Here is a 16,808-nt window from a genome sequence, read left to right as displayed (position 1 = left end):
TCGGCATGTGCTTTCACCAGTGGACGGCCAGATGCCCTGCCGACCCCCGGATTCCTCTGGAGCTGGAGTTTGGTGCTCTGATGGCAGAGGAACAACGAGGAGTTCTCTGGCTGGATGTTTCATTTTCCTTTGCCAGGCGCTGCTGCGCTGCCTCTGAGTCCAGAGCAATCTTGGCCCTGCCAGTCCATCTGCTCCACCTTCGTACGGCCCATCTGCTCCATCTCCTCCTGTGGCATTTGTGTTGGCTGCCTTTGTGGCTGGACTATGATCTGTCATTTCCAGCACCTCTGTTTGTCTTAACTCAATCCCCTGGATTCCCTCGATAGGCTTACTTGGGTTTTTTCCCTTCGTATCACACCTAAACTTCTCCTGGCTTGCTCCAATGGCACTGAGCTGTTCCCCACATTGCAATGTGCTGTAATCCAGTTGCCAATTTTTTTACTCCCCCTGCCTAGGGGGCCCATATCTTAATCTTCTCTTTCATCCTGAAATTCTACCAAGAATTAGAAACTATGCTGCTAAACTGTTTTACCATCTGTTGCCATTGTGGAATTCACATCTATATCTCTGCAGATGAGTATGTGATTTTGGAATTGCTGCCATCTCTTTCTGAGGGTTGTGATTATAAACCTGTATCTTCGCTGCCGCCTCTCCCCTTGTTAATCCTTTTCACTGTGAGAGCTCTCTGGATCTCTGCAGTGCCTGAGTGTGCACACAGAGGCTGAACTGCACTTCACGCCATTCTTGCGTCCTTTGCTCTGTGTTACTGGAGCAAAGCACGCAGAGCTAAGCACTGAACACAGGGTAGATTTGCTCTCTGCAAAATTACCTTCCGATGCCTTCCATGGGCTACCACTGCAGTAGGTGCTTGGTGATCTTCATGTGGCTCCCTCCTTAGGAACTGGGATAATGTTTGCTCAATTAGCAGGGATTAAAACTGGGGATATGAATTCCTGCTCTCCTTTCATTAACACATCAGTGAGATGAGCGTGTTTAGCATTTAATGTTAATTAGCAGATGACACAAGACACAGAACGTGGTGCTGGGTCCCATCAGCTGAGGTTGATGGATGCCTGGTGAAGGCTCTTCACCAAGGAGCAAGCAAGGTGTGCAGTGATGTACTTGGGACTCAATGGTCTATCTGTTGCTTCATCCTGACAGTGACATTCATCTTCTGAGTCCCTTTTTGCCCCGTGTGTGCCCTAGTGAACCCCACAGCCCCTGCGCTACCCTGAGGGGAGCCAGACCCAGCGGCGCTGACAGAGGCCAGTCAGGCAAGAGAGTTCTTGGATGGATGTAGTCATTTTTCCTTAACTAAACCTGCCAAGTAACTGGCTTGTTGAGAGTATATATTTTTTTTATCTCATATGCCTTATCAGAGATAAACACAAAAGCATTTCATGGTAGAAAAGCTGCTCAGCAAACATTATGTAGCTGGTGGGTGACAAGTGATCCTGTCTGTCACGGCTCTGGCAACTGGCCTTTGTTATTCATGTCTTTGAAAATGTCCACCACTGCAGGACTACTGGGCTGGGAAATGGCATTAGGGTGTGCAGGAGCCGTGACTCTGACACTGAGATCTGCATGGCAGCCTGTACCTGGTTCAGGTCACTTCTCTGTCAGGAAAGAGTTCTGAAAGTGGCTGAACACCCCGTTCATTTGGAATCGTGTTTGGAGACGCCTTCAGCGCGGTTCTGCAGCTGTTGCTGCTCTGTGCCATGGATCTGAGCAGGGGTTTTGCAGTTGAAAGCAGGACGAGATGCAAAATGCCAGACTTGAGTCTGTTTTCCTCTTGGAGGTCAGCGGTGTCTCCAGGCAATCCCAAATGTAAGTCGTTTATCTGCTCTATTGGCCCTAGCATGTTTTCAAAGGAAGGAGATGTGGCAGCAGCAAGTCCTTCTGACAGCATGCTGTAGGGACCATGGGCAACGATGAATTCTGCTTTCTAAAAAAGAGATTATCTGCCCATCTGAGGTTTAATCAGTGCAAAACAACAGGGAAGGTGCATGTAATTCCCAGAACTGCAGCGACTGCGTCAGGAAGCACGAAGCTGTTTGCGAATATCAACCTTCAGTAGTCGGACACACACCCTGCATAAAAGCAGAGCTCATAAATTGTAAGTTACACATCATTCTGCTAAGAATTTGTAAATAAACCGTTCGTTCTTTAAAATCTCTTCTATGGAACGTGTCACCAGATGGTGCTCTTAACACAGCTGTCTACGTGCTGGTCTCTGGACAAATAGTTTTGTCTTGGGAAGAAATTCTCAGGCAAGACTGGCTTTGGTTTGCTTCGGTCTCGGCAGGTGTGGGAGGAACCTGCTGAGCACCCCGGTTTGCTGGGGGGGGTGAGCTCTGCCTGAGCCTCCTACCCCAGGGGCAGCGTTCGTGTTTCGGTGGAATGTGGTGACCTGGGGGCTTCAGGCTCATTCATTTCTCTCTCCATCTTTGCCCTGATGCCCTGTGCTTGCTGCCTGGGGGTGCGAGCAGGGGGCTGCTCCGTGCTGACCCTGTGTGGGGCGGCTGGAAGTGCCTGTGCTGGGCCCCGGGGGCAGTCGAGAGGGTCTGGCCAGTGCCTGGGGCTGGGACCCCCAGGGCAGGGTGTCGCAGGCTTTGTCACCCTCGTCACCCTCCCTGCGCCCGGGCTGCTGGCTGCCGTGGCTGGGGTCACCGGGGGTGTGTGTGTGACCATTGTGGGCAGACATACGAAGTAAACAACTTTTTGCCAGTGCTAACGGCTCTGTGTCCTTGGCTCTTGTCATTTAGAGCCTCGGGAAATAATGTTATCAGTAAGTAAATGGATGTAAAAAAACCCGACAACCCAGTGAAATCTTCTGGCCCTGAGATTTGATATTGGCAGGAGCTGCAGACGCCCTGCCATGAGGCAGAGGATCCTTTCCCCCACCGTCCCAGCCGTGGCCCCGGGGTGAGCCCTCGGGTGCTGGTGGTGGGCTCTGAGCCCTCCTGCCTGACAGAGCAGCCTCTTGGTTTTCTTCTGTCACACGGCTCTCCTGCTCGTGTCCCGGGCAGCTGGCAAAGACGCGCCTCTTCCAGCCTGAAGGACCTGCTGCTCCGCTGTCCGGGGACATGAGGCTGTGGGGAAGCTGATGCAACCGAAACCAACAGCTTGGGGAAGTCCCATGTGCTGCACGGCTGATGGTGGCTGGGTCCTGGGGAACCGAGCTGGTTGCCAACACATCTGCCATCTAGGATTCACTCTCCTGTCCGTTGTCACCTGTGGAAGGAGATTATTAAGTAGTGAAGTGATTGTTAAGAGTTTTCTTTTTTCCTTTTTTTACTAATGGGAGTGTTGGCAATGCTGCTTTGCCCTCCCTGGAGAGATTCCTTGCAGAGGATGCTCGGGGGAGAAGCTGTGCCCGTAGCACAGAGCTTCGGTGCGGAGCTGCATGTCTCTAGCCAGAAAAATCATTGGGATTTCTGGCTGTGGGTCTTGTGAAAGGCCTGGCATCGCTGTCTGGGACGCGCTGGGCCTGCTGGTGCGGCAGCGGGCAGGCCTGGCAGCAGGACCACACCCGCCATGGTGTCCCTGAGGGAGCAGGAGAGAAAAGGGGTACGGGGACAGTGGCCAAAGGCCTGACACCAGGCTTGGACCAGATGGGCTGGGTACCACAGAGCGGGGCAGGCGAGGAGCTGTCAGTCCCTGCGGGGCGATGGGGGTGATGGGGGGTGTTGGGGGGTGATGGGGGCGGCAGCGCCGTGGGAGCGGGGTCTGTGCCCGGCTGGAAAGCGCCGTTGGAGAGGAGCCCACTCCTGCCCGCTGGGGTGTTGGACGGAGGCATCCTCCCAGGGGAAGCAGATCCTGCAGGCCGGTGGCGCTCTCTGGAGCCTGATTGAGCAGGTTAATCAAAGAGCTCTCAGATTTCTTTTCACATGTTAATTTTCTCCTGAAATAAAAACACTACAGCATTTTCTCGGAGGCAACGTTGCGCACCATTGTTTTTGTTTTCTCTGTTATAGAAATACTGCTATTTTTATTACTTGTATGTCTACTGGGAGGGATAAAAATAAGTGGAATATGGCAAATACTTTGTAAGCACACTGGAGGGGAAAAAAAACCAGTTTATAACTCCTTATTTTCCGTTACAGATATCAATTTAGCTTGTTTCTTCCAGAAGGTTGAGATTAAATATATTCTGCTTTGCTCTTCTGTTTCCATGAAAACAACCGTGGTTTAAAGCCCGTGCTAATTCCGAGGAGGGTTGGGCTTGCAACCTCCTGCACCCTCTGCCAGATGTTATTGCCCACAGTGCAGGAGAAGGGTGGCTGCACATGGATGTGTTCAGTCTCTTACTGTGCTGTACAGGCACATGGAATTTCTGCAGATTCTCTTATCTAGCTCTCTCGGTGTCTAGCCGTCTTTGCTGACAGAAATGGTGCTCAAAGCCGTATGTGATGTGGTCCAGGGCTGTTTCAATCTAAAGACCTCACGGCTTCTAGAGATGTCTGCGTGCCTGGGCTTGAAAGAGTCACAGGAACCGTCAGTGGAAATCACTGACCAAACCCTCCTTCTGCTCCAGGAACACTTAATGGCCCAGGAAAGACCTGGAGGCTACTGCAATTAGGCTTAAAAGGGCTCCTCCTGCTTTCCTGAATTACAGCGGCTGAGGAGTGCATGAGAGCAAAGGCTTCTTGGGAATCTTTAGCACTTTATTACCAAAGACAAATTTTAATCTGTCTTCTGGGTTCTGACACCAGCATCTTATTGGCCTTCGAGGAAAGTGCAGTCTTTATAAAATAAATTATGCAGTGATCCTGGTAACAGTGTCCATGGCACAGAGGGTTGAAATGAGACCCTAAAAGCAGCAGCTTTTCATCTGTTCTCAGAAAAAAGCATGCGCTAACATCTGTTGTTAACATTTATGCAAAGACCAGCTTAATCCTTCCAATAGCTGTGTTCAGACAACAGCCACATTTCAGGTTTTCCAGCATTTCATGAACATGCTTTTGACCTGGGGGAGACAGAGACTAACATTATAAATCAGGCTGAGGAACAGCAATGGGTCTAATCCCAGCCTAACACTCATTCCTGTGCGGCAGGACCGTGTTTGGGTGACAGGATTTGCTGCCATAATCTTCTTGAGGTTTAAGTTCTGAACTACCCCAGCGTGTCAGACCGGCACGGGGCTGCCAGGCCGCTGTGGCAGCGTTTGTGAGCACCAAGCTTGTGCCCCGCTCGGCCGCCTTGGCCTGGACGCAACCGAGAGGTCAAGTCCTCGGGCAGGTACCCCAGGTGGGCCCTGGGCTCGCACTTCGTTAATTTTCTTGAGATTGTGCCCTGTGTTAAATGCAGGTGCTGGGGGAGTGGGAGGTCAGAGTTCCCCGGGCTATTTAGCTAATGGCTCTGGGCATGGGAGACCTGCAGCACTCACAGCCGCAGCTCTGACACAAGCTCATCTGATGTCTCTCGGCCATCTGATGCTGCTGGAGCAGAAATGGCTTTTTAGAGCCTCCAGCCCTGCCAGATCATGCCATGGCTGTTCACCCTGAGGATATGCAAAGATTCCCAGTCAATAAAATATATTTCAGAAGTCAAATTTTTCACCAGAAAACAATTTTTGATAAGTCCTGCCCCTAGAAAGCTTCTTGCCTGGATGAACTCAGCCTCAGAGAAGTCTGCCTTCCGTGTCCCTTTTTGTGCGCAATGAGCTGCGATGCCCCTTGGACCGGTGCTTTGCAGGACATGGAGCAGCGCTGCGCAGCATCGCCTCGCCGACGCCGGGACAGGAGCTGCTGACCCCCTCCCACAGCGGCATTCTTGCTGTCACAGACTCACAGGAGGGTTTGGGTTGGGAGGGACCTTCAAGCCCCTCCAGTGCCACCCCCTGCCCCGGGCAGGGCCACCTTCCACTAGCTCAGGTTGCCCAAAGCCCTGCCAACAAGGCCAGGTTGGATGGGGCTTCGGGCAACCTGGGGAATGAGCCGCCACTGTGCAGCTGGGAGGGACGAGGGACACGCGAGTGAGGAACCAGCATTTCCTTTATGCTTCCAGCATTGTTCTGTGCAATAAACGGCGCCTTGGCAAGTTTTATTGCTGAGCAGTATGAGGGTCCAGGGTCCTGGAGACCTTTGTGTTGGCGAATGTTCCTGCTGAAGGTGATCTGTGCTTTTTGTGCAAAACAGTGTAAATCATTGCTCTTGGGGAGGAATACAGCTCGGGCCAACCGCCCTCTGCACCATGGGAGGTGCCTCTTTGCGGGGCAGTTCCCAGCAGAAATGCAAAGCCCGGGCGGCTCCACGTGCTGCCAGGGCAGGGGCAGGAGGCTGCAGGTTTAAATATTTTTTTTATTCAACTCAGTTTGAGCTCAGTTTTTGCTACTGGTACTGGATTTAAGGTAACTGTCAGAGCGCTGTCTCCATCAGGACAGGCAGGGCGATCTCCCCCTCCCGGTGCACACAGGGATCGGGTGAGGATGGTGGTTGGCTCCCGCTCGCCCCCCGCCAGCCCCGCGGAAGATCTGCGTATCAGAGCGGTGCGCGAAGGGGCCCAGCACTACATGTCACATTTATACACAGATGGCACACTGACGTTGCCAAAGGATCCACATCCCTGCCATTTTTCCTGGCAAAAAGCTCTGAATCATTTTTGAGCTGTTTCCAACTATCATATTAACTAGGAGAGTAAACAATATCACACTATTAGTTAGAACTGGCATAAATAAATGCTGCTGCTCCCTCTCCAGGCTTGATTATTGTTTTAAAAAAATCAGCTTTAAATAGATCCTAATACAAATTAAATGAATAGCATATTCTTTCTCAGTTGGACAAATACATTTGTGATTCTACCTTAGTAGCACACATTCCCATAGGTTTGACCAGATACGCTGAATAAAAAAAAAAAGTAGATACAGTTAGTCATGGTCAGAGTGCAGACGTAAACAGCCCACACCGTGTTCAATGCGGTTAGTACTGAACATACTTGCATTAATCCTGCTGCAGTCTGCTACAAAACTTCAAAGTTCCTCAAGTGTTTGTGGTAATATTGTCTTTGATGCTTGTCTTCTGCTTTACTGAAGGGAAAATTGTCATCCTTTCTCAGCCTGCTCGCTCTCAGATTATTGTGAGTTTTACCACTTCCAGTTTTGGTTAGCTGCCCCCTAACTGATGCAAACTATAGACTCTCACCCATTTTGTGGTCTTGTCTGAAGTGACTATTTCAGAGGTAACTCAACAGCTGCGTGGTTGCATGTAACACATTTCTCTGCATAATCCCAGTCTGTTGAGCCACGTTTCCTAACATTTATTCAACCCTGAGCCTCTCTGGACTAGCTACAGAAGCAGCCTTTTCTATTTAACCGCTAGCTCTGCCTCTAAACCTAATGTCAGGCCACTGGACAGGGAGAAATGCTACCCGTAGGGGAAGGCGTGCCACGCCTCCCCAAATGCCACGGGAGCGCAGCTGCAGGGAAAAGCTCGGCAGGCTCGGGAAGTCCGAAATGCCAGGGTGGGTGCGGGTGAGACGGAGCTGCCGAGGCCCGCCGGAGCGCGTCGGCTCTGCGAGGTCCCTGGGAGCGGGGGGACTGGCCTCTGCTGTTCATGCTGGAAGGTGGAATGCGGTTTAGGGGAGAAATTTGGCCTCCAAGTACAAATTAAGTCTGAGGCAGGCTGCAAGAAGGATGTTGTGCAGCAGCCTGGGCGCTGTGCTCGTGCCCCCCCGCCCCAGCAGTGGGGCTGCAGCCGGGGGATGCAGTAGCCCTGGGGCAGGGGGTCCGGCTCCCCCCGAGCTGTCCCGTGCAGCTCCGTGGGGCAAAGCAGGAGCTTCCCGGCGGGAGGTGAGAGGCAAAACCTTGTACCTCAGGAGCCAGACGTGTGTGTCTATGGGAGAAGTGGGGGCAAGAGTCCTTGCTCAGGAAAAATAGTGCCTGGGTTTTCAGAGGAGGTGGCTGTATCGGGCTGGCTTCCAGCTTTCTGTGTTGGACAATAAACAGGGCATATGACAGAAACTCAGAGTTACAAGGTAAAAAAAAAAGTCTGGTTCTGTGTTCTGAAGAAATATTTGTTTAGAGTACGGCTAATACCAGTCTCCTGTTATTGTTACCCAGCAAGCCTAGAATCCTCTGATATGTAAATGAAGGTGAATAATTGACCCGAGATAACTTTAGATTTAAAAGCAAAAAGTTTTCGGTATTACCTTTGAAATAAAATGAGCTTTTTTCCAAATAATTGAATTCTATCATTGATTTCTGTGTTACAAGCTCTCAATTGGACATTAACCTTTCTCTAAGGGTTTGGCCGGGTGGTTTTTTTTTGTCTGTTGAAATCTCTTCAAGGTAAATTGAGATTTCAGATGCAATACTTGACTGATATATTTCAGGAATTCCTCTTGTGGTGCCAGTCTTGATGGCTCAGGCAAAACCCATTGCTGTGCTGGGGGGATGTGGTGATGGCTTCAGTAGCCCGGGGCTCGCTTGCATCCCCTTGGATCTCCCTGTGCTTTGGTTTTGGGAGTCTGGGCCGCAGGTCCCCGGAGGAGGCAAGGAAAGGGGGAGCCGGGAAGAGGTGCTGCTCCCTCACCAGCCCCTGGTCGGCTCCTTTCCTGTCTGCCCATGAGCATGACAGCACCCACGGCTACTGACTGCCAGTAGCTCTTGTGAAGCACTGTCCGAGATGCCTGAAGCTTGGATTTGCTCTAAAATGTGGCGTGGCTTGCTAAACAGCCTTCCCCAGCACTGAGAAATCACCAGCTGATGTTTGTTTTCTGCCCTAGAGTGGCCTCCTGGATGCCGCACGTATCTGAATTTTCCCAGCGGACGGTGATGTTGGCCTGAAAGGTTTGGGTTTGTTTTGATAATCACTCCTGCACACGCTCATCTGGCTCTGGAACTGATGCCGTTAGCGGTGCTTTCGGGCAGCAGGCACTAAGGGAGAGACATCAGATGTTTGGGATCCAGTCACCCCGAGGAAGACTCTGATGGGGAAGCAGCAGCACCAGCACAAGGTGATTGTAACTTAACTTACGTAGTTCCTTGCGTTTTTTTTCCTTTGTGTGCTGACTGATGTGTTATTAATCTGCCAAGGTGAGCAGCATGCTCGTTACAGAAAACCTGTTAAACCTTGTCGCAGTCGCTGAGCAAACATCATCCCTGATCCTTCCAGCCCTGCCGCGGCGGTCTCAGAGCCCCAGCGATGGCCTGTCCCTGCAGGGCTCCTGCAGCCTGCTCTGGGACTGCAAATCCCTGGCGGCATCCCGCCTGCCCCTGCAGGGCCGGCTCAGCTCGGTGCATCTCATGTTCCTCTGGCGTCTTCTCACTCGCTGGCAGAAAATTGTTCTGTAGGACTAAGTTTTTCTGCCTACATGAGTGTACGTATAGAAGTTTCTCCTCTGGAGCAGGAGCCAGAAGTAAACCAGATGTTGAGCTTTGGGAAAGGTCCTGGGCTGAACTCCTGTTGAAGGAAACCCATCATTAATTCCTTCATACTTCAGCAAGAGGCTGCAGCAGGGTAGTGCCTACCCCTGGCAGATGTTGTATGGGCCAAAATCAGGGAGGGAAAGGCCCTTCGGCAAGGGCTGCACAGCCTAAGGAGCAACACCGTGCCGTGAATCAGGGAAGATGAAGGCTGGGCGTGTCAGTGATGGGAATGGTTGGCTCTAAAGGCAGTTTTGGAGCATAATTTGAGTTTCAAGCTTCTTAAAAAGATAAATAGGTGGGTGGTTTTAGTGAGTTTGTCATATAAATGCAACGCAAACTATACCTGAGCTTGAGCTCATGGCAAATTACGGGTTTAGCTTCCAGCCTTGCAAAGTCTGGAATCTCTGCTCGGTAAACACAGCCCTTTGGGAGCCGCGGTGCTGCCAGCAGGGCTGGGGACGCTGGCGTCTGCCTGCGTGTGGGGACCGCTGCCAGAAACGCTCCCTGACCCGCAGGTGTGCCTCCGACTGCAGCAGCAGGTTAGCCAGCACTGACCGGGAGGTGGTAGTGTCTAATTAAAAGTGTCTCTTTGTGACCGATCGTAGGATATTGCTGTCTTAATAAAAGAATTCGCTCAGGTTGTCGCGGCAACGGAAGTTTTTGGAAGGAGCAGTGCTCGGTAGGGAAGGTGCTCTCGCCAGGCAGAGGCGCGGCGCTGGGTGCAGCGCGGTGGCCGCCGCCGCGCTGGGGCCGGTGTCCCGACACGGCGGCCTGGCAGGAGGCAGCCAGGGCTGGGCTGGCCGGGGGGTCCCTCTGCGGCTGCCACCTGGCCACCACAGGCCCTCGGCGCGGGGGCCAGTCCCTGACCGCACGGCTGGAGGAGCCAGAACGTCTGAGGGAGCCCCGGCGAGAGGGGGGTCACCCTCTGCACCGGCCGCGCTGGGCAGGGGGGTGCGATGCCCCGAGATGGCGGGAGCGGCACCGGGGCGGTGCGGGGACCCCGGTGCCGCGCTGGGTGCTGGTGTAACTCCGGCGCCCGGGTGGTGTGAGAGCTCGCGGGGCCTGGGCGGGTGATTGGCAAACAAAATGAACTCAGTGGCTTGAACCTGCTGCTGCGACGTGGGGCTGAGGGACCTGGGCAGCCTCGGCCCTGGCTCTCCAGCCTGCCCATTATATTTGTACTAGCTTCTCCGCTCCAGAAGCTGCAAGGAATCATTCTGCTGTACATAATTTTAATTGCCTGTTATACAATTGCTTCTTTTCCCGTGCCTGTCAAGTATATTCTCTGTTCAGAAGTGTAGCTCTGTCATGTGGCATGACCTGCCTGCTAAATTACAATAGGAATAAAAAAATGCTCCAGAAAATTAAAAAAAAACCCACAAATCTAATTATGAAATAAAATGACATTCTTAATCTCTGTGGCCATCTGCAGCCTGTTGTGTCAGGACCAGCACAAACAAATCAATAAAACCTCCTGCTTTTCTTACGTTGCCTTTGGCAGCTGTAATAGTTTGTGCGATGTTCGTGGCAGCACTGTTGTTTCTCTTTTCTGATGGTGTGCTGTCCTCAGCCAGAAGGTTTCAGCGTTCAGGTCTTTTGTGAAATTGCTCTGGGGCTGGGATTTGAAACTGCACCTGGAGAATGGGGAAGGGGCAGCAATGAAAGGGTTAAAACGAATTATCGGGGCTGCAGCTTTAACAACGTCTACGGAGGGCACGAAACTGAATTTGGTAGGAGGTTCTTTGTCTGGAACACGCCTTGGCAGTAAACAGCTCCCGCTCCCAGAGGCGAGGAGGCACCGGGAGCGCCGGCAGGGCTGTGGGGGCTGAGGCTGCGCAGGGTCTCGGGGCTGAGCATCGCCCGGCACCCCGCGACCCCCGGTGCTGCCGAGCCAGCGGGGAACCGGCGTCAGTCCCCTGGTGTGATTAACAGTCAGCAAACCCTCCTTTCCAGTTCGACTTCCTCAGGCAGCGGAGGGGGTCGCGGAGGATGCGGTGTGGGAGATGAGTGGCGCCAGGGATGACCGCCGCTGTCAGAGGGCCGTCCGCGTCCTCGCCGAGCTCTGCCGGAGGAAGAGCCTGCCCAGCCTGGACCTGGACACGTGCGGGGAGTTCCTCCTGCTGCCTTCCGACCAGAGCCTGATCATCTCCGAGCCAGGTACAGCCCTCTGGTCCGTCTGCGCCAGCCGTGCCCGTGGCGGGCAGCGGCCGGAGGACTCCGCACGGGAGGGGATGCCAGTGCTGGACCCGGGGCTGGTGTCCGCCTCGCCGCGGGCTTGTGTCCTTCGCAGAGGCTCGCTGTGACCTTCTGGGGACAGGTACCCACCTGTTGGTGGAAGGGTGTAGCCTGGCGGGGTAACTGTGCGGAGAGAGGGGACAGACAGGGTGTTCCGTGCTGGTGAGGGGATGGCTAGTGAGTCAAAGTCTCTGTGGAAGTTCCTTATTTCTTAAAAACATCGACTCCTGTCCTGTGTAAAACAAGAAGCAGCAAAAAGCCTGTTTCAGTAACAGATGACAGGAACTGATTACTGTAACACCAGCTTGAGAAAAGGAGGGACTTGCATGGATTTTTGTTCACCATTAAGGGGTCTTAATGTAGTTTCATGTATATGTTTTACTTTCCCGAAGAACTGCCTGAAGTTGTTCCTCCTCAGCTTGGGGAGCTGGGGACACACACTGCCGTGCCAGCGAGAGTCGAGAGCACGCGAGCTGCTCTGGGAGCAAAGGGGCATTTCTGTGTCACAAGCTGTCGCCTCTGCCCACAGCCTCTCGTTCCAGAGAGGTTGTCTTCTGCTCTAACTTCAGAAGACGTTGTCGGGGGGAGCTTACAGCCCAGGCTCACACGCTGGACGCAAAACCCATAACCCCACGCTTTTTATCATTATTGGTAACGTGCTGCAAGTTGTGCCTTAGAACATTTGCGTAGGGTGCAGCTACCCACTCAGCCTGATTTCACAGCGCGTGTTTTCAGAAACTTTCCTCTCTCCTCTGAGGACCCCTGTGCAGAGCCCAGCTGCAGCACAGCAGCCCATCGACCCCTGTCCCCCCTCTGCCAGCACCTCGGGCCGGGCCGGTGTCCCCGGGCACGCCGGCAGCTCTGGTCTCGCTGGGCGTCTGCCGCCCTGTGCTGGCAGCGGTGCTGCCACCGCTGTTTTGCCACTATGTCCAGCCCATCACCTTCCTTTCACATCCCCTTCTGCTTGTAGCTTAATTGTCATCTGAAAATGACTTTGCTTTACACCTGCTTGTTCTGAGGGCCTCTTGCTGCTGCTGGTCCCATCCTTACGTATTGCATCCGCTGCAGCTGTTTTCCCTATTGCAAATAACTTACTGCATTGCTTTGTAATTTTTTATCTTGGTACCAAAATTAACGTTTTCCTGACTCTGTGCAGCAGAAATACCTGTGCTGCTTTTCTTCTGTCTGTCCTGCTATGGCAGATTTGCATTTCTTTGTGCAGCCTGTTCAAGACCTCATTTGCAGGTCTCATTGTCTCATAAATCACATCATTGCCTTTAACATCCCAAATGTGTGTCTGCTCTGATCTCCGGTTTAAGTGTCAGCCTCTGCCCCAGCGCCCTGGGCAAGTCCTGCTGGGCTGGCTGACTGCTCCCGGTGCATTAACAGCTTCACCATTGTCTCTGTCTGCGCCTGGGCCCAGTGTTGTGTCTAGACAGCACTGAGGACACCACTCGGTACCAATGCCTGGATGTAAAACGGGTCCAGCAAGGGAAGCTGTTCAGTTACGGTGGTGAGTTACCTTTCCCATTAGTGTCTGGGTGTTTATCTAATTATCTGCATTTCTGCTTTGTCCGTTTCACACTGATGACTTCTGTTGAGCAAATTTGCTATCAGCTACCTGGAGTCCTCTGCTCAGATCTGGCGAGTCCTTCCTCGCAGTCATGTGCAAATCAACAGCGAGGCTGTGCAAAGATGAGCAGTGACGACTTGGGACGGGGCGTCGGGTCGGTACCGACAGCAGAGTCGGAGGGGCAGCGCAGCGAGCGCTGGGTCCTGCTGAAGGTGCCTGTGCTGGGCAGCACAGCCCCGGCACCCGCGTGCAAGGTTTGCTGGAGTAAAATTGGCCGTATTTGTGGTCATCATCCCGTGAAGTCAGCAGCTTCTCTGTCAGTTTGTTGCCTCCTGGATAGGTCTGCTGGCTAATGGCTGAATCAGCCTGGCTTGTCAGGTGTCTCGGTGAAGTGTCGTTTGTGAGCAGGCAGATGGAAACACTCTAATGCTGCCAGAGCTGGGGCTGCTTCTGCAGAGCTCTGCTTGCCATCAGACCCCGAGAGGCGCTTTGGTTTTGTCTGATGTTTCATGCATTGATGCAGAGCAGTATCTTCTGGGGGTGCTGTGGAGTTGCAAAGAAACGAGCCAGGTACCAACAGCCTCTTGAACTGCATCTGACAGCTGAAGAAACCTGTGAATATAGAAGTATTGCTGTGTAGTTTATGTAAGATTATGACAGAGTATGGCTTTATGCAGTGGTTTGTTTTTTTTAAACCGTTTTGGACTGAATGTGGAGCGTGCTACTGTGTACCAAGTAGATGCTCCTCTACTCTTTGTACTTCGGGTTATGTAACAGCTGATTCTCTTCCTTAAAGTCAGTAAGAGAAATATAGCTGCAGTGTTTCTCCAGTATGTACCTTACACCCAGCAAAGGGGCATTGCAGGCTGCTGCTGCTGGCTAGTAATCCAGCAGCTAAGTATGTCAGAAAGATGAGGAATTTGGATGAGGAAGGTTTTGGTACCGATGCGTCAGTGGATGTGTGAGGGTGAGCTTTGCCTGCAGTTTGGCCTGTGGCGGTGCCAGGAATAGAACTGATCTCTTGGCTGTGGGCCCTGAGATCGAGCAAGATGCAGCATCCTTTTGTTGTGCCTATCTAAAACCCTCCCCCGTAGCTCCCTCCATCTGATCGCTCTCTTCCCTGCCAGCCCTCAGCTGTTGTGCAGCGACGCTGCCAGTGTGACCAGTTCACGGGCTGTGGGCAGTGGGAACGCCTGTGACACAGGACACATTTACCACTGTGGTGATGTGCCTTGACTAAACGGGTACATTGCTCCTCTGCCCTGCAGGTGCAGTGGGTGCTTAGGATGTAGCTGAGACAATTTGTGGACAAGCCCTACAGGAGTGGGAAGCACCTGGCTGGCGGTGCAGGGGAGCCGGCGCGGCGCCGGGCACGGGGTCACCCCCCTTCACCCCATCCCTCTGCCCACGGGACTGAGTGGAGCTGCTTGTTGGAGAGCAACACACTCCAGGATCTTTGGGAAATAGGGTGCCAAATCCCACTCCCCAGGGCCTGCAACCAGCCCCTGCGGGACTGGTCCTGCCCAGGGCAGCTCCGGGGATTCGGAGCCCTGGTCGTGGCCGCGGGCAGCTCGGCTGCAGCCTGACAGCATCCCTGGGCTGGCTGCTGCTGCATCACGCCCTGCGCAGCTCTCGCCACCATGGCGTGTGCTCTGTGTGTGTCTGCACGGCCAGGCTGTCCCTCACTTCGGACTGAATTGTGTTTCCGACTCGCTCCCAGCGTCTGCCCGACCCGGGTCCTGCTGTCTGTGGGAGCGCGGTGCTGGCTCTGGCCGCGGGCAGAGGCCACCGGCCGGTCCTGGGAGCTTGTGCCAAGCAGGGGGGGGTGGAGAGGATGGGAGCTTGAGTCCACAGAGGCATTAAAAAGAGGATGATCATTCTGAAATGTGTGTGCCAGGCTGGTGAAGTGTGACTGGAGTGTGTGGCTTGTGATGCTTGCTGAATTCAGAGAACGGTAAATGGGTGTGGGATGGAATTTACACCAGGATCAGAGCACATCCAGGACCAAACCCCTGGGTTTGAGTTCTAGCTCCAGCACCACTGCGTTGTGACTTTCCTTAAATAACATAAGTTGGGGGTTTTGCCTCAGCGTATGCATTTGTAAAAAGCTTCACTGCCCTGTAGGGTCAGTGCAGGATACAGCGGATGGTGTGCAGAGGTGTTCGGTTCTCACCCCTGGACGGTGTCACAGCAGTCCCGGCACAGGGTGTGAACCCTCCTCAAACCCTTCCTTGGGCACTGGTTCACCCCGGCAAAATGCTGTAGTGCTTTCCTGGTGCAGGATATGAAAGCTGAAGTGAGAGGGAGAAAAAGAAGAGCTGGGGAAAATGCAAAACCAGAAGAGACTTTAGGATCATTTCTGTTTCCTAGCACACTTTGTCAGCTGTCCTTCTGTGCTCTAATCCCGCAATAATTCAGAGCACATTTAGTGTTTTGCCCTTTGCGTGAACTGTTCTTTTTAAACTTCATGATGCAGGCAGTACATCTTGTACAGCGCTGAACACCCTCCTGGCACTTCGCAAATACTATTAAAATGTTAAACCCACAAGTACATAAGTGTTCTTGCTGCAGGCAGAAAAAGGGGTGAATTTTTGTGCCATAGAGGTTTTTTTTTTTTCATTGCAGAAATATTACTTTTCTATGGAGAAATTGCTTCTGGAGTATTTTTCTTGGAAAAAAAAATTATCCCTTGATAGGATGGTTTGACTAATGGAAAATTGATGACTTGCCCATTCACTGATAGGGGATGCCTACAGCCACTGCCTATGAAATAACGGGCAAGTCTTGAATTTGCTTACCAGCTGTAATAACACACTTTTCCGAATCACCGTTAAAGTGTATTTTAAGTAAATGTAACGGTAAACATGTTTAAAACCACCCAGGCAAAGCTATCCTTAATCACTGAGGCTTGTGTTTCCTGAGGCCAGGCACGGGAGGAGCAGCACCTCGGGGCAAAGATCTTTCTTAGAGTAATGCACTTGCAAAATGGATCTTGCCTTTCTCTGTGAGCGCCTGGTCCACCAGCAGGAAAAGAGCCAGTGCCAGCTCTGTGCAGCAGATTTGCTCTTTAGCTCAAGTAAAACAGGTTTGTGCTCTGATCCTGAAGGTGTCAGGTTCAAACCTTGCTCCCAGAGGAAGGTTTGCAAAACTGTATTAAAATAAGTTTTAAACCAGCAGCGTAAATCTGGGAAAAATGGATTATATAGCCTGTATGTGAACATGTGTCTCCGCTTGTGTATTGTGTGTGGATCTGTGAGTGCAGAGCTGCCTCTGGCTGCACCGTGATGGTCCTGGTAAATAAAATGCACCCACGGAGCTGTGTGGAGTGTCGGGGCTCAGGAGCTTCGTAACTACCTCTCTGCATAGATGCAGGTTTGCATCTGCCTCATTGCCGTTGGTTGATTCATTCCTGAAGCAGTACAGGGAGGCTGAGGATGTTTGTGGGTTTTTTTGCGGACCTGGGAGCCTGTTCCAGTGCAGCTGCAGTAGCCTCATGCATAGTCAGGGATCAGCATCTCAAACTCCATAGAAACAGGCAGCCAGATTGCTGCTGGTGTTAACTGAGCGTGAGCAGGCTGAGGAGTGACCAGGGACCCAGCTGAGGAGCAGATACCTCTTGGTAAGTCCACATTT

General features: G+C 52.5%; 1 protein-coding gene across 5 annotated transcripts in view; it reads left to right on the top strand.

The window, feature by feature from the left end:
• The first annotated feature begins 11,125 nt into the window (after window positions 1–11,125).
• SYT6 (synaptotagmin 6) overlaps window positions 11,126–16,808 on the top strand; it is a 36,334-nt gene continuing 30,651 nt past the window's right edge. For 2 of the 5 annotated variants that reach the window (XM_074925335.1, XM_074925333.1), the window contains exon 1: window positions 16,657–16,794. Coding sequence is in view for 2 of the 5 variants with exons in the window: in XM_074925332.1 (XP_074781433.1) it covers window positions 11,371–11,524 (154 nt within the window). In the remaining 3 variants the exon portion in view is untranslated. Of the gene's footprint in view, window positions 11,525–16,656; window positions 16,795–16,808 lie in introns of those variants that run through there. The other 3 variants (XM_074925332.1, XM_074925331.1, XM_074925334.1) reach the window with 3 other exon arrangements.

The sequence above is a fragment of the Athene noctua genome, chromosome 23 (genome assembly GCF_965140245.1).
Source record: "Athene noctua chromosome 23, bAthNoc1.hap1.1, whole genome shotgun sequence".
Taxonomy (NCBI): Eukaryota; Metazoa; Chordata; class Aves; order Strigiformes; family Strigidae; genus Athene; species Athene noctua.
Note: the sequence above shows the minus strand (reverse complement) of the source record. Positions and strands in the feature narration are given on the sequence as shown.